At 30.8% G+C, this 26998-nt stretch overlaps 2 protein-coding genes across 5 annotated transcripts; one reads left to right on the top strand and one right to left on the bottom strand.

Moving 5' to 3' along the window:
* Positions 1 to 138: 138 nt before the first annotated feature.
* Bma-grdn-1 (Uncharacterized protein) lies at positions 139 to 24183 on the top strand (the record flags this gene model as incomplete). Of its 4 annotated transcripts, none has more annotated exons than XM_043081694.1 (31): positions 139 to 224; positions 462 to 590; positions 1094 to 1211; positions 4688 to 4757; positions 9972 to 10114; positions 11055 to 11207; positions 11491 to 11578; positions 11666 to 11759; positions 12519 to 12672; positions 12990 to 13076; positions 13396 to 13554; positions 13728 to 13969; positions 14294 to 14441; positions 14704 to 14823; positions 14978 to 15202; positions 15553 to 15714; positions 16159 to 16478; positions 18253 to 18331; positions 18428 to 18535; positions 19515 to 19583; positions 19691 to 19777; positions 19861 to 19998; positions 20111 to 20256; positions 20326 to 20506; positions 20693 to 20839; positions 21067 to 21228; positions 21523 to 21667; positions 23215 to 23301; positions 23429 to 23572; positions 23646 to 23821; positions 23959 to 24183. In XM_043081694.1, 31 exons carry the CDS (start codon positions 139 to 141, stop codon positions 24181 to 24183), a joined length of 4392 nt encoding a protein of 1463 aa, XP_042937628.1. The 4 variants fall into 4 exon arrangements, with proteins under 4 accessions (XP_042937628.1, XP_042937629.1, XP_042937630.1 ...); XM_043081695.1 differs by having other exon boundaries at positions 23215 to 23310; XM_043081696.1 differs by lacking the exons at positions 139 to 224; positions 462 to 590; positions 1094 to 1211; positions 4688 to 4757 and having other exon boundaries at positions 10070 to 10114.
* Positions 24184 to 25222: 1039 nt separating this feature from the next.
* Bm10010 (Uncharacterized protein) lies at positions 25223 to 26617 on the bottom strand (the record flags this gene model as incomplete). The annotated part of the gene is made up of 3 exons (XM_001901988.1): positions 25223 to 25601; positions 25779 to 26040; positions 26266 to 26617. 3 exons carry the CDS (start codon positions 26615 to 26617, stop codon positions 25223 to 25225), a joined length of 993 nt encoding a protein of 330 aa, XP_001902023.1.
* Positions 26618 to 26998: the final 381 nt, after the last annotated feature.

The raw sequence follows: 26998 nt of genomic DNA, 5'->3' as shown, positions 1-26998 counted from the left end.
CATTAATCTCATTACGAATTTATGAAATGTCATCAGCAGTTAAACAAATATTTTAAGTGTCTTCATGTCATTAAGCTTTATATGAATACGTAAGCAAGCAAAGTTCTGATTTCATCTATATTTAAGTAAACGTACGACATGCTTCAATTGTATAATAATGGCAAGGAAGAGTACGAGAAAAGCGAAGAGCAGTTTTGGAAGGAACCACTTGGCGCATGGATAAAGTAAATGTTATTATTATTAATTATTACTAGGTGTTATAGACAATCAATCTCACAACTAATTCTGTTAGTTTTCTTTCTTCATTTTCAAATTCTGGATCAAAGTTATAAGAAATAGTATTATAAAAGTAAAATCATTCTTTCTGAAACTTCTGCATTACAAAATTATTCAGAATTTTTTCAAAAACTTTGAAAAAACCCAAAATACAAAACTTAAACTGGAACATTTAATCGCTTTAGAGATTGCATTATTGGATCAGACGCATTACTTCCGGAAGTGGCATGGCGAATAGAAAAATATCGCGGACGTATTTTACGGTTTTCGGAACTCTGCGACGGTTTCCTTTTCAGCCTTCTCTTCGTTTTCGTGTAAGCTTATTGCAAGCAAACATAACAAATAACAGAGAAATCCTCTATAATTTGTTATCTTTGCAAAGAGAGATTGTTAATGATTTTGCATTTTGTGGAAACAAATAGCCAATTACCACTCCAATGTCCACTCTTTCGCTTAATGTAGTGTCCACTCTTCCACCCAATATTCATTTGTTTAAGATTTGCTTGAGTCAGAAACTCTTCTCTTACAAATACACACTTCACCTCACTTATTTGGTATTCATTGGATATAATTTCAATAAAATCAAAGGCGGAAGGTTTCTTAGGGAGATTAAAATAATAATTAAAATTACTTCTTCGAAAGACATTAACTTTCTAATTTGGAATGTTTTTGTTTTATCTTCCACTATGTCTATATATGATACATTTGTTGCATAAAAAACAATCAATAGATTTGTTATCAATAAAAGAAAGCTGAAAAACTTAAATACAAAAAAAAAAATTCAACTTCAAATAAATGAAAAGTGATGACGTTGCAGGGAACCGAATACACTAAATTTGATAATAATGCGTGGTGAAGAAAATTCACTCTCAGATACAACAACCAGCTTGAGAAGATTCCTAGTGCTACTGGAGAATATTCGGAAATTTTATCGAGTAAGTCTTCTAAAGCAGAAATTTAGATTAAAGTCAAATTTGAATTTAATTTAAATATCAGTTTACTTTCTGTCATTCATCATTGCTTAATCTTTATCGAAAAATGGATAATGGATACCATCTAGAGGCATTTTGTCCATCAGTTTAATGAGTATTGGTAGTTGGATGAACTGAAAGAGAAGAGAGAACTTTTCATAACTTCTTTGAAATTCATAATTTCCATCGATAATAACGGTAGAAACTGTCTCATCAAAAATTTATCCACCAGTAATATGGCATCATAATCTATGAGATATTACAGATAGCCAATTGATTGTTTCTTTCATATGAATAATTAAGTGCAGGAATAAACTTAATTTACTCGAATTATATACAGTTTGTTTGTTTACCCAATTGACTTATTATTTTTTGTTATTTGTACTTGTGTAAGTATTTGTCTGACAACGAAAGAGTCAGATGATTGATTGGAAAAAGAGTAGTGAAGATGGTGCGAATGATAACGAGTACTTATCATTCTTTTTCCTCTGTTTATAAGTCTTTTTTATATATTATCAATTTGTAGAAGTATAATTCTCAAAGAATAAAATGAATCTGATGTTTTTAAAGTTTCTCCAAAGTTATTCAAATTCATTAGCCTTTCATTTCCACTCGAAATTCTTCTTAGTGAAAAAAAAATTGATAGCTTAATTTTATTTTTATGAAAATTAATAAATTGGTCAATAAAAAATAATAAGTTGAATTATTTTATGATTGAATCTGTTTCGCTAGCAATTTCTTTAAAAGCTATCTGATAAATTTATTGTGGCACTTTTTTGTTAATTCCAAATTTTTGAATCGTTTAAAATACGTAGTTCAATTGTAACTAGATTTTTTCTCAGCTGCTGTGAATTATTATAAAAATAAGTCATTTAAAAGTGATTCTAGTTTTTTTTATTATACGACATACTGCAATCAACCGATTATTTATTAATTGTGATGTGAAGAAAAAAGGGAAATATAAAATTGAAAAAAGCATATTTCAAAAGTTTATTTGCCTATTATTTTTAATTATATTCAATTCTTTCACTTATTTTATTAATACAAAGTAAGCGACAAATGCTTTCAGATGAAGTTATGATTAGAACTGCTTAGAAGGAGATCACTTCTGCAACATTTTCTGAGTAATTTCATTTCTGAGAAGTAGTCGATGATTTATTACGAGAACATAATAAGTTCTAACCTGATAATTCGTCAACTAATTCACTTAACTAATTTACTACTACGACCATTATTCAACCGTTATGACCTCTTTTATTTAGCAAAACATTTAAAATAAAAATTTCAGTAAAATTGTCCACCAGATAGTATGAAAATACTGATAATTCCACATTAAGTGACCAGTGTTTCTTGAAGTAAGATAGATAGATGATAATAGTAATACTTATTTAGCACAACTACAAATAGCCTCCTTCTTCCAGTTTATTTCGATGGACATTACTAAATAATAAAATTCTAAATAAAACAATTGATGCATAAATATTCTCAACTAAGCTAACAACATCCTTTTCACTCTCAACTTTTATCTGTAATCTTAAATTTGGGCAATTAAAAGTTTCATTTAAAAGCTGCATGCTTTATAAATTCAATCTTTAAAATATCAACTAGCTTCTTTCTCACCTCAAAATCAATAAACTAAGACTTATTCAGATTACAATTTGTATTCTTAATTAGATTAAAAATTAGTCCCAAAAGCTCGTCAGCTACTGCACATAAAAATTCAAAATTCTAAGGTTATCTTGTGAACACGTATATCCAGCAGAGAAAAGTCAGTGGTCATTAGTCAGTCTTTCTTATCTAATTTTAGAATAAAATGTATTTTTGAAATTGCTTTATAATGATTAATATTATCAGTCTCATTCATACAAATTATTAAGAAATTTGCTTAATATTGTATAAAAGAATTATCTGAGAGATAGGTTATCACTTGAAAGTTTACTTGTGATAGTGGTACTTCTGGGTGAGCCTTACTTGAGAATACAGTTGTTATTATTATTATTTCATCAATCAATGCAATGAATGTTTTATTGTAGTGAGAAAGATGCCCTAACCAAAGTATCTTCCTTCCTCTGTCTCTAGTACCCTTAATGGATTGTTGTTGTCACAGACACACAACATCGAACCTAACAAGGATGGCCTTGCAGTATGACCGATTTCACATTACCCTATCCATGGTCATAACATTTCTAAAATAATTCTGCTAAAAATATTTATATTCAAATATTCATACCTTCTTTATTATTTCAATCTGTCCAGTTAATATTTGAATTAATATTAGCAGTTTATTTAATAACTTCTAGAATTTCGTAGTTTTATTCCACTCTTTAGTATTTCTATATATTATTAGCTTTACATAAAAGACTGAACTACTCCATACATTCTGATCGCAAAGGTAAGTTAAACAATCAACCACTAAAAATTAAGATTATCGTTTCAAAAAATTGAGAAATCAATTTAATAATGTAAAATACGTGTTAATACAGTTAATTTAGTATTAAAGCATTTAAAAATAAGCAAGTCAGGTATATGAATTAAAACTTTAATTGTTGTTTCTTTTTTCAATTACTTTAAAACTCTTACAAGAATTAAATATGCACTCACATACATATTCACTTATATAATTATAATCTTACGTATGCATATCAATGCTATTCGCTCACCAGTTTAGATCAATTTGATGAATAGATACGTCACTTTACAATTTTAACAGATCTCATAGCAAAAACATTCGTTTCATAGAAGTTTTAAACTTGTTCCTAACATTAAGTAAAATTAATTATTTTGTAAAATGAAATGTGAGTAAATTGAATACTTCCTAGAAAACCTTCAGTGTTATTTAAACGAAGTTTCAAATTGAAAATAATTAGTGACAATGAGGATAGATGTCTTTAGTTAATTTAAGGAATTATTGAAATCCTGACTTTTTAGAAGATAGAAAGATGATTAGACCAGTGAATTCTCAAACACGCTTCGTTATCAGTTCAAATTTTTTCATCCTTATTGCTTAATAAGTTAATTATTTGATGTAAAATATAAACTGAAAAGATTGAAGAGTTTTGACAACTAAATAATCAGTTCCAGAATGGATTTCTCAAACATTTTACCGATATAAATTTCTCAAATTTATAATTAAATTGCTAAAAATTAATATAAGAAAAATTATTATATCCGATATTGCCGAGGGACTATTGGGATAGCATTTCAAAGAATATAATCTTAGCATATAGATTTGATTATTTCATTGGTATATATTTTAGTGGTAGCTCAAAATGATAGAAATGAAAAAGACTAATTAAAAGTCCACCATCATTAGGAAAAGATTCTGGGCAATTTAGGTGATGGCGGAAAATGAATTACATTGCATTACAGCAAGGAACAAAATTACAGTTTCTTTGAAATAGAATGAATAGTGCCATTATAAATTTTATTATTCGTTGCAGAAGCAATTAAACAAACTGATTGTGATGCCGCTACCAGATCTCCTGACGATCGTGCGGAACCCGTACGCCGGTTCGTTTTCTTTTCTTACTTAATCTTCATAGTTTTGTTTCTTCTGTTTTTTTATTCACGATATTATCATTATTAGATGTATCATAACTTTTTTTTTATATTTTCTAATATTTTATTAGCAACAATCTCCGGAAAACTTCTGGTATCAGTGCAATTTTTCCTGATTCTTATATTATCAGTTATTTCACTTTCATTATTTTCTTCCAATTGATATAAAAATACATCACTAATTTTGAAATAAATAGTTTTTTTTTTAAATTGGAATTTTCTATTATGATCATCTTAATCGCTATGATAAAACTTTTGTGATATGGCAATATCTCAGTATTCTTCATAACAAGTAAAGTTACCTCGTCAATCATTCACTTTTAGTTGTAAATCATCAATAATTCTTCACGTACATATCATTCTGATAGTGTAGACACTTTCTTTTTTAGCAAATGATTATTTCAAATACCATGTCGAATAATATTAATATTAAGTAAAAATTATTCACTTATTTAAACTAGAAATTTTTTAATTTTAGTCTTACATCAAACTGTCACCAATCCTGCAATCCATATTTCCGCGCAGATATTGCATTACACATGGAAAGATATATGTGCGGTATTCTTGTAGATGTTTTGAAAAAGCAAATTTTAACTGTCAAGTGTTATACAATAAAGTGCTAAGAAAGAGGGAGAGAGAGAGAAGGGGAAAGAGAAAAAGAAAAGCTTGTTCTTTCAAAATTTCTCATTATTCTCGACATCATATATTTTATTACCATATGAGTGTTTGTTATTAGATCTGATAAGGATCGTTGTTGAACAGTTGTTGAAACAATCGGACAGAGGTGAAAAAGAAATTTTATGCGAGCTGATGATATCTGATATGCGACATTGAAATGTACTCTGATAATGAACTATACCCACTCAGCAAATCATTTCAAATATTCTGGCCTTTAACAAGCTTAGCTAAGCTTGTTGTTTGAAAGACTGTAGAATACAAGGAATAGTAATGATGTAGATAGGAGCTGTATGATTAAATTTATTTCCTTAAACTTCGTCTTCTACTTCCACAAAGAATTCTGGAAAGAGTTTAGATTAATTAAAGGATTTGTTTACAATATGGAACGACAAAGGCTTATTAAGCTTTCTCTTTATCTCTGCTTGACAAGCTTTATTGGAGGCAAGCAATGCTTGTCTACCATAGCTCACCTGTGCTTGGTATCTTAATATATTAAAAAAACGAGAGGGATGCAGCGTGACCCCATCGAATCGAAAAGGTCGATTGCACAAAGCTTCTATCTATCCCTCTCTCTCATCTATTGTCTGGCTTACATTTGCATATACCGAACGGAATCGGTCAGTTGGTCACCGTTTACGGTTTACTTCTGCCAATCCTTATTTACTCGGTTATAGTTTATTTTCTCAAGGTTACCTGGTCATGTTACTTTCCTGTTGATTTTTATTCCTTTAGATGATTACCTTAGAATAATAATATGCATTAAGAGACTGCTTTTACTTAACTTCCAGGCGAAGATCGCGCAAATTCTTTAAATCATTCTACCAAATTATAACTTATTGCTTTAATCTCACTGTAGTAATTTGGTTTTTATTAATACATATTTTTCCTTTGTAATTGCAAAAGAAAATGTCTTTAATTTTTTGAGTATTCTTTGCATATTAACCTAAAAGTATTTATTAATGCGCATTTCTCTACTGATCAGTTTAAAAGTATGAAAGTATGAATTCACTGCACTCATTCATACTATAATATACTTTATTGAATTGCTTGCACATATGGATGATGCATCTGCATATCACATGAGTGTGTCTAACGGTTTAATAACAATTGATCCTATTTCAGCAATTCTGAAGTTTATGAACTTATTTGGAGGACAGATATAAACAATATGAACCACAAATTTGTTTAGGAATTCATACACATTTCGTTCATCTTCTTGTCCCTTTTACCGCACTTCGCCATTGCCTTCCTTTCTTTTCTCATTGATAAATATGGCATATTAATGAAACAACGGAATATATTCATCTATTCTCGAAGAGTATAACACCTTCTTTAACTCTATCTCCTAGACCAATATAGGAATAAAAGATTTGTTTTACTTATGATAAACAAAATTTATTCCTCTCTTTATTATTTCACTCTCAACCATCCTTTTCTTTAATTTTATTATTTCAAATTAATGAAGTTTTTGCACATGTGCTTCTCTACCTTTTTTTGCAATTTTGCTTTCATGCCAATAAGAGTTAAACTTATCTTTTGTTTTTGTTCTCGTTTTGTCGACAATCGGTCTATGTTACATTGTTGGCAATGAAAATCACACCTGGAAAATATTTCCTTTTTGAAACTTTTGCATTCTTATAATAACAATAAATTTGATTTTCTTTGAGATACTTTACAAGTAGATAAATGAATTTTGAAGGAATTATATGGTTGTGAAGATCGACTAATAAAATTTAAGAAGTATGATTCGATTTGTATAAAGGAATTTTGTAGTAAAGAATCGGATCGGACGGATTATTATGAGATGCGAAGAGAGCGTAGACATGGAGAGTGTCAGTATTACTATCTCTGTGTCCTGTAATCATATCAGTGCGTCATATTTAAATCTCTACATTTAATTATTACTTTTATTGAAAGTATCATGAGAATCTTTCCTGTCTCATCTTGTCACAACTCCATTGACAATTTTAATCTATTATGCTTCCTTTTGTACCTTATATTAGCTTACCTAAAACAACTTGGCCACTCACTTCTCTATAACTTCCACCTTTCATTATTATTCATACCAATGTCTAATGATTTATGGCTCATTAAGTTATGTGTTTCTTTAACATGAAATGAGTTTGCCACCTAAACTTCATTCACGAAATTTCAACTCACAAATTTTCTTGTCAATCATTCCAAAAAGAAAACAATAGTTTCTAATAATGGTCGAATTATCTAATTAATGATTTGGTCTATCATTTGGTATTAAAAGAGTGAAAGTATAAGCTATCGTTTGTTGGTAGGAATGACATAGAAAATAACTTTTAAGTTGTATCCGTGAGTGATAAACAGTGATAAAAGATAAGTAATTGTAGTAAGTTAGCTATCTTGTGGAACCTTATATAAAGTAACTTTCACTTATAGTAGAAGAGCCTAACTATAAACACATCACTGTGTGAGTCAAAGTATCATCCATTTGATCCATCCATCCATCCTATTTAATATCTCTGCTGCGGTAAATCGAAAGGTATAGGAAGAATTATTGACTATTTGCTTTACATTTGAGTTATTCCGACAAATCAGCGCCTCTGTTTTCCCTTATCCTACCAGTTAAAAATTTTCCAAAACAAATGTTGACCTTTAACATTACTTATCTTTCCAATGAATGGTCATATGGTTATTCGAATGAGCCATCATTAAAAGGGTTGTAAATTATTTTGCACATTGTTTCATTAGTTTCATTCATTTTTTCTTTGAATGAAAAGGTAAATCATTTGAAATAAGCGTCTTGCATAAGTTAGCAAAGAGAGAAGGCTAAGGAAGACAGAATCCTTTTGTTGATTGAATAGTTATAACTTCTCAGTGATATCGTTTATATTTTGATGGCATAAAAAGTATCAGAAAAGCCGATATAATTAATTCGTTACTGCTGAATTCAAAGGCTTTGAATTTAAATTTCAGACAAACTTCTCAAGCAATGGATTTTTGACCTTAGGTAAGAGTAGAATAAAGTTTGATGGGTATGTAGCAGGACCACATAAGCCAAAACTTCTTATCTTCGTAACTCCTCAATCTTTTAATAAGCAGAAGTGGGGCAGCAAAAGACAGTCGCTAATTCTGTGTCAGATAATCGCTAGAGTACAATCAGTCCAGAATATAAAAGTATTTTCTTTTTACCTTATTTCACCTTCGACGAGAGTTGTTGAACTAACTGTTCTTCACTTCAATTGGAAACAAGGTAGTATTTCATGACAGTCTGCAAGGAAGACTATAAGATCGCTATTAGTATTAGCATTAGTATTAGTAAAACATAGAACTGTTACCAGAATAATATCGATCGAATAAAATTTTCATTTAATATTTGAAATACTTTATGAATTGAGTCAATAGTTTCCACCCGTGAATGTGCTTTCAAAGCTTATCACATTTCTCTAAATCATTTGTATTCAATAAGGAATCAAATTTTTTTAGAACTTCTTGGAGACTATTAAACCTGCTTTGCACTCTCTTCCACTTATCCTACCATGTTAATTTACTTTCATTTTAATAATAAATATAATTTTTTTTCTCTCTCTCTCTCCCTTTCTCTCTCTCTCATATGACTTCTTTTGTGCTAACAAACCAAAAACATTTCCAATTATTGATCTGATCAGACCTTTGTAGTAGGAAGGGATCCACAATATCTTTTCCTAATTCTGTAATTTCTGTGCTAAAATAAATTAGTGCAGTAATTTGTAATCTTCAACGAATCGCTGATTCAAATTTGTGTTCGTTACAACTCAATTTTTCTTTTTTTTTTAAACAGCCGACTGATCTTCCTATCTTTCTATCTTCTGTTCCTTCGAAAAAAAAAGATGAATTTTGCAGCGGAGAGGATGAGATTAACATTTATTTCGTGATTGTTCAACTGGTTTTTCATCACTGTTCAAATGTACTTTTTCCAATTCCATTTATTTACTATCATCGAAATTTCTATGTCAAACTATTTTTTGATATCATTTACCGCAGGGCATTACATGTGAATAAATAACTATATCGTGTTCTGTAGGTATACATAATAAATTTAGTGCTTGTAATTTTTTAACTTTTCAGTTTTTTTTTTTTCGTAACTTTTTTTGACTTACTTTTCTTTTTTTGGAGGAAGGTGTTAGACACCATTACTACTATATCCATTTCCGACTCCCATCAGCAATTCTCGAAATTTCGATATTGTGAATACATTTTTTCCTTTTTTATCAATCAATTAATCTTATTTCTATTTCTTCTGCTCTTTGGAAAAAATAAATTTCTCTATTTTTCATATTTCAATCAAAATTCAAACTTATTTTTGAATAGCTTCAAATTATTCTCATGAGATCTCACAAGTAGAAACATATCAGTAGATTTTTGATAAGACAAATGCATCATAGTGATATGAGCATGCTTAATACACGAGCTAAGAGGAAAACTATTCAAGACTAAGGTAAATTGTTGGAATTCATTTTTCTATTCAAACTATTGCAGATGGTTGTAAAGCAGATGTAAACAATGTGTTGCTATTATTGTTGGGATGTGCAGTACAGGGTGAACAACGTGGTAAATTTATTGAACGTATCAAACGTATGGAAAACGAGCTCCAAACGGCACTTTTAAATCAAATTAAAAAGGTCAATAAATTTTTCACATAGTAGCATTACTTTTACCATTGTCAATTTAGCAAAGATTGGACAGTTACTTAAGTAATTACTCGGTCACCTTTAACAAAGTAAATCACAACAGCTTCTCTAAAGCATTAAAAAAAAGAAGTTATCCATAAAAATAGTGTAATTGAAACTTAAAATTGATTAAAGCTTCGCAAGTGTATTTCATTAAAAATATAACTTATTTGATCAAAACAAGTTAAAAGTATTTGATTACCATCAATTCCGTTTCGAAACAATAAGTTATTTGTTTCGTTTTGTTATATTCGGGATACTTATTTGTCTAGTAGACAACAGCCAACACATTATCTGTTATTTACCTTGTCAGACAGAACAGCGTTCTCTACTTTTAGTTTTTCTACTTTATAATGAAATTTCGAAATTTCCAAAACGATTTTCATTTTATTTTTTTCCTTTTATTATATTATTTCAATGCAAACAATGCAAAAAAAAAAAAAAATGCAGCATTTACAAGGCAATTAAATTTGATCGTTTTGCTCTAAAATATCCTATAAAATGATCAATTTCATTTCTTTTTTTCTCAGCTAAAAAAGCGGAAGTTTTTGTGGGACGAATTGCTGAGAAACTTCATAATCTTCATCACTCATAGGCCACTGAGCTAATTTTGAGAAAATATACCTTTACAAATTAATTAAAAATTCTCAAAAGTATAATCACTGAGCAAATTTTAGTGGAAGAAAGATTACAGAGTTTTCTGGTAAATGTCGAACAATTCTAATATTTGATTGTTCAAGAATTGCCTTCAGGATTAAATCAAAGCATGTCCTTGATTTATGATCTATGATTTATTACTACTCGTTATGAAGATCTCATATATACTATATTACTTTTGTTTTGTAATCTTATTTTTTCTTTAAACGATTCAACAAATTAGACGATATTTCAGGTAGCGGAAGAAGGTGACTGTGTGCTTAACATCCAAGCCTTAGAGTTGATTTCAGAAGACCATCAAAAAGCAGTGTTATTAGCTCATTTAGAGAGTATTATGAAGGAACGTGATATGTACGCCAGTCGATTGTATGAAATGTCCGGTGAACGAGTTAGTTTTGCTTCTTAAATTCTAATTAAAAATAGAAATTTTTTCTTTTTTTTTCGTCTGTTTCTTATTTCCCATTAGAAAAAGTAAAAAGTATAATTGAGAATGAAGGAAAGAATATAAAATGCGATAAAAATATATTTATTCTACTTTCCATGAGCATCTCATTTAAAGATGCTTTCAGCGCGAATATGTCGTAAGTCATTTTTCAATTTCTATTCATCTATGGGACGTCTTTTGATTTCTTTTCTTTTTTTCTCACTCCAAAACATTAATGCTATTAAAGGAAAGCGATGAGAATAGTACGACTACTGGCTCCTCATCAGTGTCCAGTGAAGTGATCAGAACAACAAAAGTATCAGAAAGTAGATGTGGTATATATGACATCTCTCTTGTCTTTAGATATATAAATAATGATATTCTCTTTCTAAATCATTTTTGAAAATTGTTGAAAATTTCAGAGGACCGTATTCCATCACCAAGCGCAATGGAAAGACACGCAAGTGTTGAGCTTGCATCCGCTAAAGCCGAGCTTAGAAAGTTAAGAAATATGATGTAAGCTATGTTTACGTAGAAATTTCAGATCAATAACTGACGTGAACTGTTTGAGAATTCTATAAATAGAGATATGCTCTGTACAGCCATATTCGGCGAGATGTGGTGACTTGATGTAATGACTTATGTCACTTTTTATACTTCTTTCCCCAGTTTTGCAACATTCGAGTGGAATGATCGAGGTTCGGGTATTTCATCTAGTCAACAACCCAAACATTGATTATATCCTGTTCTATGGCTTATTCATTAGAATGAATCCGATTTATAAGGGCATCAAAATGTTCTCTAAAAAAAAACTGTCAAAAATGAAATCAAACTTTGATCAGTTAAAAATCTTCGTTAAAATCTTATCCTATTTTGATCTCAGTTCCATCTTTAGCATATTCTATTACAAATGCCAGCAAAAGAATTCCTAACAAAGTGGAATAATTATTTGAACAACTGAATATGCTAAAACAAAATTTCGGGAATGCAAAATTGTATGATCGGACCCGGAAGAATATAATGTCGGAATTATTGATAGCTTGTATCATTAACTTACAGTGGAAAAATTTAAACGATTTTTTCGATTCATATGAGATCATTGAAGGCGATCTTTATGTAACACCAATCTCTATTAGCTTAATTTTAAATAACGGTTAGTCTGAAGTAAAATTGCAGGAATTATTTTAAGTAAGTAATACTTTCATGCTTATGTCTTATGAGCAATATAAATAATTGATATGAAATGGAATGGTTGATAAGTGATAGTTGTTGTAGGGAGGAACGAGAGGAGATGATAGCAGAGCTGAAGGATGAAGCGGAAGCTCGTGAAGTGAATATTCTAAAAATGCAGCAGGAACGACTGGAACTTGTGAAAGATGCTCGTGCTGCAAAGGATTACCGCGATGAGCTTGAATGTTTGCAGCATAAGGTCAGCTGCTAGTCTTAAATTTTGTTGTTGTAATTATTTCATTAATTCCATTCCAGCCATTTCTAAATCTCTCTTATATTGTCCTTTCTTCATTAATTTCCCCACCAAAATTTAACTAATTACATAAGTTTTCATTTGTAAAGTTTGTTCTATCTATAAAGTTGCTATGTAATTTCAAATATGAAATTACTTCATTAGGGCAATATCTACAATCACATTAATTGCTTCGGACATTCGAGCACTGATCTGTTTCGAATAAGTTGTGTTTTGTTATTAAATGATGAAATTTCAACAGCCTTTCAATTTGTGGTTTTCAGTTGGCAAATTATGACAAGCTAGAAGCTGATAACATTAAATTGAAAGAGAAGCTATCAGATCTAGATTTTTTCAAATCTCGAGTAACGGTAAACCTTTTATTTTGCATTGAAATGAAAATGTTTATTAATTATTGAAGATTTCTGTTTCAAACATTTGTTTATTTTTTTAGATCAGATCAGTTTGGTCTTTAATGTTCTGTGTTCTCTTTCTTGCAAATCTGAAGTTTTAAAATAAACTTAAACTTTTGAAACTCAAAGTTTCTGAAGGAATAAATTTAAAAAAATATTTTTGAATTAATTTCTTTTTAAATTTTGATAATTCATTACTCTTTAGATTTCTGGTCACGTAATTTCTTTATTCAGTTTTATTCATATCGCAGGCTTACAGCTGACATTTTTTTTACAGCAGTTAAAAGAAGAGAATGAACTAATGCAGGAATCCTGCTCGATACTGGAGAATCAACTTGAACAATGTCAAAGGAAAGTTTCAAGTCACATAGATATGGAGATAAAATTAGCTGATTATCAATATCAAATAAAACAATATCTTGCTGATATCACTAAGGTTCAATTTTTCACTTAGAAATAAATAGAATAATACTAAATTTCTCACTTCATCAAACCATACTTTTTATTAATTCTTTCGAGTTCATTTATTTTTGTAGAACTACGATTTTTTTTTTTTTTTTTTTTTTTGCAATTTCTTACTTGCTTTGCTTTACTTCAGCTTTACTTCAGGACCATGAGAAAATAGAACATTTGTTGGTAGAGAACGGTCGTCTAGAAAGAGAACTAAAAACTGAAAAGCAGAAGAGCTTGGCATTGGAACGAAAGGTGGAATCCATAAATGAGAAGAATGAACATTGTTCACGAGAGGATTTCGAATCGTTGGGTAGTCAGATGGCTGACGATGACAGGAAACGAATTCTGGAACTGGAATTAGAAAATAGGAAGTTGAGAACGAAGCTCGAGAATGCTAAGTGAAAATTATTGAATGTTTTCCTTAACTGAAATCTGAGTTAAGAGATTTTTCTGTTGATAATTTCACTCTGATGATTTGGTTTAAACTTATTTGTTCAACTTTGTTTCTACAGTGAGAAGCACCAGTAATGTATCGGTAAAAATAAAAATACTTACGGAATCGATTTGAAGTCATTCTAATTTTTTTTTTTTTTTTTTTTTGTAAAAAAACTTTGGCGAGTCTAGAAACTTCTACTAAATGACAGATGAAGAATCTCTGACTTGAAACTTTCCAGTTAGTCTCATACAGCAAATTGAAATTTTTCCAAAACTTCTGCATTTAGGAATTGCGAAGAACTGGGCGAAGTTCATGCTAAATTGCTGCGAACTGAAATAGAACTATCAGAAAAGAAGGAGGAATGCGGAGTGTTAGGTCAACAAGTTCAGGAATTTCAAATGACTTTATCACAAGTTACTTCACAATACCAAAAGGTATCTCTCTTATTATTTTTTTTTTTATTACTTTAATTAATGAGGGGTAGGATGACGAAGTTTCATCACTTGAATTTTTATTTATTTTTTTATTTTTTTGAAATTAAAGTATTAATACTGTACTTATGTATCCAAGAAGCAAAGATTGTAACGTTATTGTCACGGTTCAACGTATAATTTAGCGCTAGTCCAATTGGCATAGCATTTTTCAAATGTTTCATATTTTGATATTTCCAAACTTATTTTGCAAAGGGATTTCTAGACTTGCGATCTATGCAATACATTGGTAATGGAACGGGATTTAGCACAACAGAATTTGCAGGAGGCCAGGAAGAAGTTTTCCGACTTTCAAAATGAGCAGAAAAATGATCTTACTAAAGCAGTATGGAGAATTAATAAATTTTTAGAGCTAAAATTTTAAACTTTAACTCGAAATATTTATGTATATGCCTTTATCTTCTTTATTTAATCATTATGAAAAGTGAATGCAGTAAAAAAGATTTTGATATTTCAGATTAATGTTTGAGAATTTGTAGGTTTCGGAGTTGCAAGAAACTTTGGAAGCTAAAGAAGAGATAATCAACTGTTTGCGAGAGGCAAAAATCCAAGCAGACGAAGAGCTCAGAAAAGCATTCGAGAGAGAACAAATATCAGAAACTGATATGGGAAAGCTGAAAAGTAAGTTGCAAGAGACAGAACAAACTGCGCACAATTTAGAAAAGCAGAAGGAATTGTTGGAAAATGAGCGAAACATCCAGAAGGTTTGTTCGTATATTTGCTGAAGTTATCGAAGTTTCCATTTTTGTCATCATTGTTTTAAATAATGAAAAGCGCAGAAGTACTACGAATAATAATATCAGTGACCCAGAACAAAACAGGACTAGCTGATGAATTTCATGGATTTTTAAATTTATGAAATGAAGAGGGTGAAGTTATCTACGAATTTTCAGACAAAAATTTATTTTGGTGCTGCTAGGGGCCTAGCTGAAGGTACCTCCAGTAAGCATCTATTTTCTTCTTAATTACTTTAATTGAAATCTCATTTATTCTTCATTAAATTACTTTTGAGATTGAATTTGATTTTGCAAAAGGGTTTTAAATTCGAATTCAGGCGATCAGTGAACGACTTGAAGGACACATTGAAGAGAATAGACTAAAGATAATGAATATGGAAAATATTCAGAAAAAGCTTGAATCCTGTGAAAGAGCGGTAATGGAAAGCCGAAGTCGAGTAAACGAACTGGAAAGTGAAAATCGACAGCTTAATCAACAGGTGCTCTTCTGCCATTGTTTTTAACAGTTTTAAATTTGTTGAGACAAGTTGAAAGAACAATTGAGACAAGTTAATTTTTCCAGCTAGTCTTTTTTTATTCTTCGTAGGAGATCTTGTAAAACTGGTCATCACTACTGGACTCTAAATTCCAGAATATTTTGTAGAGGTTATTGAAATTCGGAATTCACCCTAAAATAAAATAAAAATTCTGCAAAATTTAGTGCCTATCTCAGAGCTTATTTAAACTTATCCAAGACGTATCCTGCGAATTTTCAAATCCAATTTTATGCCCAAATCTAATTATTTTATAAATCTAATTAGAATTGAGAATTTAAATTAATATTTTCTTTATTTCGTAATATTTGGGAAATCCAGTATCACTAGAATTCATATATATAATTAAAATTAAGTAAAAGATGCGAAATCAAGTTGGTTTACTTACAGCTTGAATTGGAACTCAAAAAGATGGATCGTTTACGGGAAGATTTGGTAGTTGCAAAATCACGGTGCAGTGATTTGATATCACGATTACGTTCCATCTGTGTATCAATTCAGTTGAATGGTGGTAAATGTGAAGTAGAAATGGTGCAATCTACTGACGAGGATGGTGGTGGTGATGATGATGAGAGGATTATCACAATCATCGATGATGTTATCATGAAAGCACTCACAGCTGCAAGACGGGAAGCCGATCTTCTAAGGTTGCAACAGCACACACAAATCGCTGAGTTAAATGATCTTAAGGAGGATATTGAGCGACTGAGGTTTGTGTGAAGTGCTTCTTCTCGAGATTCAGAATCCATTATCAAATTTTACTGCACAATATTTCCAGTGTTTTCTAAAGGGTTCAATAGTTCACTTACGTTATCTATAATATCTACATATTGACAAGAGGTGTTAACTAGTTTATTTTATTCTTGACCTAGTCGATTTTTTAGTTCTTTCATCGACATTTAGAGTAATTAATGTCATTTTTATGTCATTTTCATTTTTGCAATTTTTCTCTTTGACTTCTGCTTTGACTTTTTTTTACACTCTTTAAGAATATTAGACATTACATTCAGAACTTTCCGTTCCTTTACTTATACCTGTCTTTGAAGTCTTCAGACTTGATAAACTAAATAGAAATTTAATTAATAAATCATCGTATCGTCGTAATACCATTCAGTGTCAAGTTTGGTTGAGTTATTGATTTATTTCCTCTTAATCGAATAACATTACCTATTCTCGTTTATGTCACTAATTAAATTCACAAAATTTATATTTGATCTATTTAAATGAGATATATTAAAAAGGGAATAGGAAAGTTATCGCTGAATATACTGTGTAAATTTTGTGTTGAAATAAAGTGTTGTTCCTGGAAAATGAGCACCACACTCAATCTTCTGACCACAGGCTAGTAAAATACTGTTTACAGTTCCTTGTGGTCACTGAACAGTGCTCCGTTAGTGTTTACTATTATTATTGACTTAACATAAGTGTTGTTGCAGTATCATTTATATTTCAACTAAAACTCTTCATTAATTGGTGTTGCATTTCTTGCAGGTATTATCTCCAAGTAAGTATTGTAGGAATGACCCAACCAAAAGAATTTAAGCAGATAATGATGATTTAATTCTATTCATCATTTCATCAAGTTTTCAGTCATAGATTACCATCTTGACGAATTTATCAGCTTAATTTTATTATCGCAACTATTATCATTTATTTTCATTTTCTTATCTTCGCCAAATTTTTCCTTCTTAATTGAATTCTTCGGTACACTTATACCTTTTCCTTTATCTTTTATTATTTTCCAAGCCTGTCATTTATCTCAGGCTCTACCCAAAGATCGTGTCATTAATATATAGTGTCTTTGAATCGAAATTTAAACTTCTATATTAATTAAAATTATAAAGATTACTTTTTTTACATATGCTTCTTTATAAATAATAATCAGTGCTGATAATTATTTAACGAGGTGATATGTCCTTTCTATCAACGTACTTTCCATCTTTGTCCTTCAAACACCACAAATTATTTCGTCAACACATCCATTTACTGTTCACTTTGACCTTCTACAACAAAGCACCGTAATCAGTAAATCATCATCTGATGCATTTATTAGCAATTCTTTTTCATTACACTTTTCTATCAATTCTCTTTTCTGTTTGCTAGAGTAATTAAAATTGAGCCACCCAATGTACCGAATTCTATTTTCCTCCTTTTATCATTTTATCACCCTTTTATCTGTGATAAATAAATGAATGGGTATCTGTGTGACTCAATTCTTATAATCACTTATGCCATCTTACATCAATTACTTCTCAATATTCAAGTGCTGTCAAATTTGATGAGCTCATTAATTAATAACTTTCTAATGAAAAAGAAATGGATCTGACCGTTAAATGAATGAGTTCATATCACTCTTTGCAAAACATTCAGAATTATACTTTTCCGTTTTATGACACTTATGTTGTAGTTGCGTAATTACTTAATTGTTTGTAGTGGCTATCATTAAGTAAATACCATAAGGGTCATCATTAAATAGACTTTCAGGCGATCGGAAAGTGATTTGAACGGAAGTGACGATCGTTTACGCCAGTTAACTACAGAGAATAGAAATATCAAAGAACAAGTATGCATTTTTATTTGCAAGTGATGAACTTCTTCTACTGAAAGGACTAATAGGTTCAACACCAGGAAAAGAAATACCTGCAATTTGTGATTGCAGGTATTTCTTTTGCAAGAACGAATTCGTGAAATGCAGCAAGCAAATTCATTGAAATGTAGTGAAGTAACATCACTGAAAAGAGAGCTGGAAGAATTACAGCAAAGTGCCGTAAGTTATTTGCATGTACTTCAAATTAATAAAACTTCTTCCTTTCACTTATAGCTGATTATAGCATGCTTTTGCTTGATTTATAGTTTGTTAATTACAACTTAGAATTGCAATTTGCAAATTGTAATCTGAATCTAAAGTCTTTGCAGTCTATATGATGGCAGATGACGTTTAATGTCTTAAAGGTATTTTCTCTTTTACTCTTCTTCGTTATTTTATACTTTATTTATGGTGTTTTATTCAGAGTATCATATCTCTTCCCATCTTTTCAACATGATTCGTATATTTTTAGTTTCAAATTCGTATATTTTTTTTTAAGAAATATAATCATTAAGAAATATATGTTTGGACAAGAATAACACCTTGGAATTGATACGTTTTAAATAAATTTGTAAATTAAATGCATAATGGGCAGGTTTACCTTTATCGAAGTTTCTAAGAGAGGGTAGCAATAAAAGTATTAATTGCGTGATAAAAGCTAGAGTTAGTGATAAAGATGATTACGACCTTGCAATGATATTCTTTCTCTTGAACATTTTCACAGATCATTATAGGATTGAAGTAGCAGTGGTGTTATTTATAAATTATACTAACCATTACTGCTAGCATTAATGACCCGTAAGGAAGTTCGTGAGTTATCAGTATTATCACTGTCTCTGTCACAGCTACTGTTTGCTTCTTTATCATAAAATTTAGAAATTGTTTACATATTTAATTTAACATTTATTGACATCCATCTTTTTCTAATATTACGTTTTGTGTGTTTTATTTTAATTCTAATCAATTACCCATTCCCTTCATTGTATGAATCATTATTGGTGATATCTTTGCTAGTCAATTTATAGTTCTTTTGCAAGTTACTGCATTATGGAGATCAGGATTTCATGCCCACAAAATGTTTCTATTCAGATATGCTTTTTTTTTTGTCTTGTCAAATGATTGCTGTTAAAAATATTATTTTCATTCTTGCAAATTTCAGGCAAACCGCAATAAATTGCATACTGAACTCGCTAAACTTCAAGTTTCCTTGCGAAATCTTCAACTTCAGGTTTGTTGTACAGTGCTAAATCTCATAATCAAAATTATCAAGGAAATCCAAGAAAAAAAAAAAAACCATGAAGAATTTTAAAACTGACGGAACTTAATTTATTGCAGGAGGAGCTATTAAGACAGGACAATGCAGAAATGCAAAAACAGCTTAAAATTTGTGAGGAAGAAAAATTAGCCACAAAAACTGATTTCGTAAGTTTTAAATGGTCGGGATTTGCTCATATTTACAATTATCGCCTTAATCAGGATATCTCGATTATATGCGAACTTTTCAGGAATCATTGCAATCAATGCACAATGCACTTCTAATGGATCACGACCGGTTGCAAACATTGCACGATATGCTTAGTGCTGATTACGATCGTGCCAAATATGATAATACGTTGTTAAATATTAAATTAAAGAATCATAAAGTATATTTTTGAAGTAATTTAGGAGTTTTCTGCAATTTTAATGTTTCAATATATTTGAGGAAAATTTGGAGGACATTTTAATTTGCCTTTTTAATGTTTTCTATAATTACAGGGAACTACCGAAGAAGTTTTAAACGAACGTCGGCAGTTTGAGGAATTAAAATTAACGCTTGCAGAGGAACGCGAACGACGTGATCGTGAAATAAAAATTATGCGAAGTGATATGATGGCACTGCGTAATACTTATGAACAAATACGGTAAGTGTTTTTGGGTTTAATTGTAAGACTTTCAAAATTTATTACTCGTTTTAAAATCGAATTTTGTAGAAAAGATAATATTTCAATGGCACGAAATGCACAACTCAGTGAGGACGAATTACGAAAGCTTCGATTTGCTGAGCAAAATCAGCGCACAATTAAAGAACGTTTGACAGCACAAATTGAAGATTTGCAACGAAAGCTACAAGCTCGGAATTTAGAAATCACAGAATTACTTCAGAAAATTGAGGTTCAGATACGGCTTATTGTTATATTATATTACCTGTGCCTTTTTTTACTTTTAAAATTTTGAGACAAAATTCTATTCTCTAGTTTCCAGAGATAATAATATTTATAAATAATAATAAACTTATTGCTGTGAGGGCAGCTTGAAGACCATTGCCTGATAACTTTATTTGATTATGGCTACTTTCAGTTGTTTGCACATCTGAATAAAACATTGGAAGAAGAAAGTCGCATTTTGGATCGACAAGTTAATCATCTATTAGCAGAAAACCAGAACCTTCTTAGCAGAATATTGAATAATAAGGATACTTATCAGAATGTACAAAAAGATTTTCAGGTGCTGCTCAAAATTTTTTACATCCTGAAATTTCGGACGTAATGTTGTTTAGGGTACAAAAATTGATTTTAACTTAACATTCTGTTGGTAAAAGTAAACATGATAATTCCTTACTGCTTCATTCCTTTTCCAGGCTTTGTTCCGCTCTTCTTAAAATTTCAAAATTTAATCCAAAGATATGTCACAGAAGAATTGAAGTAAAACAAATTTTGCAATGTTTTTTGAAGGAGAGAGTTACCTTACAAGAGAAATTATCGTCGTTACGAAGTCATAAAGAACAATTAGAAGGAAAAATAATGGGACAGTATCAAATGTTGAACAACAGAAAAGATGTAACCAAAGAGAAACCGACATCTGTGGATGTGTCCGTCAAAACGCTCATTCCCAAGGTATAATGACGATATTACTGCTTTGTTATTTTATAGTTTCGTTTGAGTGCAACCTTGAGATTATAAAACACTTTTTACTAAATTTTGTTTTTATTGACATTTCTCATCAGCCAATCAATAACTCGAATACATATCTATTAACTAACTTATTGGTAAATTATTATCTAGAAAAAGAAACTGGTGATTTTCAAGACAGGAAGGAAAAACGGAAGTTTCTAAATAAAATATTTACAAGAATTAATTCCTAAAGCACCTCTGTCAGCTGAAATCTTGAATTTATCCATTCCAATTCAGAATCTTGGCGAGAGCGGCAACATATTTTCTGCTGAAAAATTTATGTACCGTGGTTCTACAGAAGAAAATAACACTTATCCAGCGAAGGAATCGTTGACGACAGCAGCTTCAAAACGAGATTCACCGCTTACGGCCTCTACAAATGGTCAGTTACCGAGGATTCGTGATCATTGTATGGAAACAGTCATCCAAGATAACAACTACAGCAATGATTCTAGCAGTATTTCGTATCTTAGCTCCAAGAAAACTCCAAATGAAAGCCTAAGTTTTACTATTCCGAAACGCTGTACTAGTTTTGCTTTAGATGAATGTTACAGTGAGACTCATTCAACAGCCTTTCGATCGCCCGAGATCGTTCTTCCTTTGATTTTTTCACCCAAAGATCGTATTTCAAGGTCAACTAGGCCCAGAAGCTTTTATGACAATGTTTGTTAGAAAGTTCAAATTTATCTTTATTACTAGTTAGTACAAATTAATTATAGTAATTGGGCCTATCTAAATTTGTTCGTTGTTTACAAATAAATCTTTTAATCTTATAGAAAAATAAGTGACAAGAGTGACAACTTCTCCGTTTTGAAATATCCTCTCAGATATCTTTCATGCTTTTATGTTTGTTGCATATTTGTTGTTTACTGTCTGTATTCAAATTATGCCATTCGACCTTCAATTTCGTCATATATTTTAATATTAGCATTTCTTCCAAACTGATATTTTCAGGGTTAATAGTTGAAGAATTTCTGAGCGCTCTTAATTACAACTGATGCTGCACGATATGAAGTTTAATGTCACATTACGCCATTGTCGCATTGTTATTCATTCATAATTTGCCTGCGTTTTATTTTCTTGCATGCAAAAATTGTGCACTTATTCGTTATAGCAACACGAGAGCATAGTCTTGCAAACAATTTATACTTGGATATATTTTGATGGTCTAGAGAGATTGATTGTTTCGGGTTAAAAGGAAAAAAGGATGACCGGAAGTTAAAGCATTAATCTTACATATTGAAATATTATATTTCATCCTTTTCAGTCCGATAATTTTCATCGTAGCGCTATATTTTTGCATTTGTTCACATGCTCTAAATTGAATTTCACTGCGAAGGCTAAGTTTGAAAGTTCTTGGTTCAGTTTCTATTGCACTGCCGAATTTGTTTCAAAGTTTTTCAAATTGATTGTTAAATATGAACGAAATGATTTAGAGATTAAAATATTAAAATTATGAATGAGCAAATTTTTCACTGGCACAAGATGAGGATTGCTATTATAGGAGGAAAGATGTCATTCCCTTTCCGAATTATTTATCCGGTAATCAACTATTCCATGTTTGTACGGAAACAACTTGTACTGTGATTTCCTTACAAACAGAAAATAAAATTTGTTAGCGTATGATTTGCTTGCTCACCTGTTCTTGTTCTGAAACACTTGTCGGTATGCGACATTCAGACTTTCAGATTAGTTTAACTTTCTACATTTAGCCAAGCACCATATCTCATGTCTTCATATTGATGCTATTCTAAATTAACATTAGCGCGGTACCCTACTAGTTCATTTGCATTTGATAGTGCACTTGCTATCGTCGGATTCATATGCAGTAAAATTGATACATTCATTGCTTATGTCATAATTTAATTATTCAGAAACCCTGAAATTACTAGCTCCTTTCTAGCAAATAAAAGATTATATCCTATTCAGGACATTGCTCATTTCTGGATGATCAGCCTTGCAGTTCATCCGATGAATTAACACTTATCAATAGGAACTGCGACTTGCGACAAAATGGTAATGGAAGTATGTACCACATATATCATACATGGACGATGTGTATGGTGCATCTTTTCCATGAATAATAAATTCGCATTGATTTGTTAAGAGGAAAGATTTCATTTCAGGGTTTGTGCCATTTCAGGGACACAGGCAAATTCGGATTGCAAGGATAGTTCGACGCATTCTCCTCGGACTTTTATGAGGAATGTCTTTCATGCCGAATATTCATTGATGCGACGTACTATTCCTTTCAACGAACGATCCGTTGATGTTATTAGTTTGAATGGTAGTGACTTCTACACTTTTCAAACAGTTTAAAATAATTTTCTGAAATGAATTTAAAAATTTGCTTTTCTCAGGTTCCGAACGTGGCGTAGATGTGCCCTCCCTACCACCACGTCCTCTATCTCGATCAAATTCGGTCGGCCGATCCTTGCACAGTAGATTACTTCCTCCAACATATGAACCAAAAAATTGCACAAAACAACCAGCAGTTAACAATAAACCACCACCGCCACCGTATAAGGGACGAACGGTAAAATTATTTACTTATATCTTATGTCATTAGGAAAATTATGTGAAAAATAAACCATACGATTTATATTATTATTTCATGATATTCAATCAGAACCGATTATACTGTCAAAATGATGTTCTTTTTCGGAATTCCAGACACCTACGAAACGAAATGCCGAATTTTCGCCAAAGGAGACATCAACACCTAAATTAGAGCACAGTGAGTTCGTGCTGTGTCAAAAAGATGAAGAAAGAAGTGTCATTCGAGATAAGGCGGAGCGGAATGAGAAGGTAATTAGTGTCTACGAGAATGTTAATCACAATGACATATCCACTGATTCAGAAATTGGTACTGTATGGTACGAATATGGATGTGTCTGAGAGTATCAAGTAGCAGTCCTATTTAAGGACTAGTCCAGTTTTATATCTTATCCAGTCATGCATCTGTAAGTTATTTAAATTTAGGCTTCCATTTCGGTTTAAGAATATCTATAGATAGTAGAATAAATTGATATAAGCTTCAATTTTTGCGCTTCCACAATTTGAGCCGAATAAACTATTTTTTCATTTATTGCTTTTTTTTTTACTAACTATTGCAATAACTTATTTTTTAAATTTGAGAATTTTTGTTTAAAATCTATTGCTTCTTTTTTTGCATGTGTTAAGGCTTAATAGTCTAAGGCTATTTTCGAAAAGTTTATTCCGGTTGGATTTGTAACTACTGAATTTGTTGGTTACTTTATCCTACTTGAGTTTTTCACTTTGATCATTTGTAATTTGCATTAATATATAATTTACACTAATGAGCAACAATGCTTTTTGTCTGCTAAAATGTTTTATCATTGAATTCGTTATCTTTGGTCTTCAAAAACTGTCCCAAACAATATTGCCATTCTGAAGAGAAACGAAAAACTGAGACCAAAATAGGCCAATTTTTTTCTTTTTTATTTCGTTGGCAATATTTTTCATAATACTTCGATATCAGTGACTCATAGATGTATAAAATTTAATCATATTACTTATATAATTCTTTTGCTTTTTGTTGCAAGGCGGATATAAATACAAAAATAATTGCATAATTACGTGGATATTACAATTTTGATAACATAAACTATACGAATCCAAAGCATAACAATAAAGTTTGCTATTAATATACTAATACTTTTCAATCGTATTCGTTATAGGCAAAAGTCAAATCGATTTGGAGAATTTTTAGTTAGGGATTCTTGAAATACAAATTGATTTGTAAAATTTAGTTGATTTAAAATTATTTACTTTTAAATTATCTACTTGTTGCTGCTTTAAAATCCAAAATTTTTTATCAAATTTAGATAAAATTTAATAGGAAATAACAAAAAGAACAAGAATTTACAAGCAAAAAGTAGCAGTTTTAATGATTATAATAGATAGAAAGACTATTTTACTGCTCATAGACAAAAACTTTTAATTTTTGAGTGCTATACCAATCTTCTCGCTGTTCAAAAATTTGATTTTGCAAGATGTATGCAGAAAAAAGACAAAACAATTGAATTATAAGGAAGATAAAGATAGCTGGAGTAATGTATAAAATATTCCTGATCAGGAATTCCTTAATCATTTCGATGCAACCCTGCTGATGAATGTCATCCCGCAAAAACATGCCTTTATCATCTAACGGTGCAAACGGTGGTGGTATACGAGCACCTATACCGCAGAACATATTTGAAAGCGAAGCCGTTGTTGACTTCGTTTCTTTACAACAAGAAAATGGTACACCACCAGCTTCTAACGACTCGTATGTTCTCAATATATTCGCATCACTGAAATTTGAATATCTAAAGATAACTATAAGAAGGATAAGGACTGATCCTATCTCATTAATTATGAGAAAGTCTTTCATCTCATTTGCAATAAAGAACTCTCTTAAAGTACATCTCTAAGTGCTTTCGATAAAATCAAGCAACTATTAATTCACAATCTAATTAGAAGATATTTACCTGAAATAGATATTATTATTCCAGTCATGAGGTGAGAAAGCACCACAACATTTAACAGTAGTTTGTATCCAGTCCACTAAAAGCTGCAAGTCTGGTTCATCACGATACAGTATAATGGTATCCTGGATCGTCGTCTCCACCACATTCAGTAATACACGGCTAATAAATACAGCAGTTATAATTAGCATAAAATAAGTTATTATTATGAAACCCAACATGCATACATAAAGCATCAGATAGAAACAGTTGTCTCGTAAGCTTCCTGAAATTCAACAATTTTATAAAAAAGCAGCAAAGTAGTAAAAATAATCAGTGATGAATAAATTCTCGAGAAGTGAATCATTATCAGATGCCAAAATATATATTTTCTTTAGAAAATGAACCAAATTCATTTGCAATATCCTAATTTTACACTCTCTGTCATAGCTTTTTTTCACAATCAGATTTATAAGTTGATTAGATGTCGAATTTGTCAAAGAAAACTTACCAACAGCTCCACAGAAACTGATTATTATGGTGATAATACCGGTAAGAAAAATGAGAACGGTTGGGTCCAATAGAAGAGCAATCTTCTTAGAATCAAACTTCTTCAAACTGAACAGTACTCCAGATTTAGCTGTTTGCGCCCAGATACCCAAAGTCAGCAATCCAACAGAAAGCAGCAGAAAGATGTAGCTAAACGTGAAGATGCTATATTTCAAGCACGGGTTTACCCTTGAGGGCATCACAAAATCTTCATCCCTCTCAACTTGCAGCAACACATTTCTTCCATCCACAGTGACCTTCTCGGATAAACTGTCACAAGTATTTACTTTGAAACCCTTCCGCAAGTCACCCATCCAAAAAGAGGCACTTAATTTGAATGCTTTTAGTTCTTCTTGCAACCTTATTATTATTATTGTTATACTCAAATACTTATTATGCAAATTTTTGTTTAAAAAACTGCTATTTGTAATTGAAGCTAAGGATTCTTTTTTAAGAACCAATTGAAGTAAATGCAACAAATCCATGGATTGATGTAATTACGTTTGAGAGTTAAACATTCTTAATCATAATTAACCCAAAAGAACTCTATTTCTTTAAAATTCAACCAATAAGATGCATAAATAGCTTATGAAATGTCAATTTTAAGCTAAGAGAGCATTTAATCGATTTGAATCTATCTAAGATGAAAAAGTTATGACACCATTACGTGAACACCATTATTTTCCGCTTCCTCT

This window comes from Brugia malayi (assembly GCF_000002995.4).
Source record: "Brugia malayi strain FR3 genome assembly, contig: Bm_v4_Chr4_scaffold_001, whole genome shotgun sequence".
NCBI lineage: Eukaryota > Metazoa > Nematoda > Chromadorea > Rhabditida > Onchocercidae > Brugia > Brugia malayi.
Note: the sequence above shows the minus strand (reverse complement) of the source record. Positions and strands in the feature narration are given on the sequence as shown.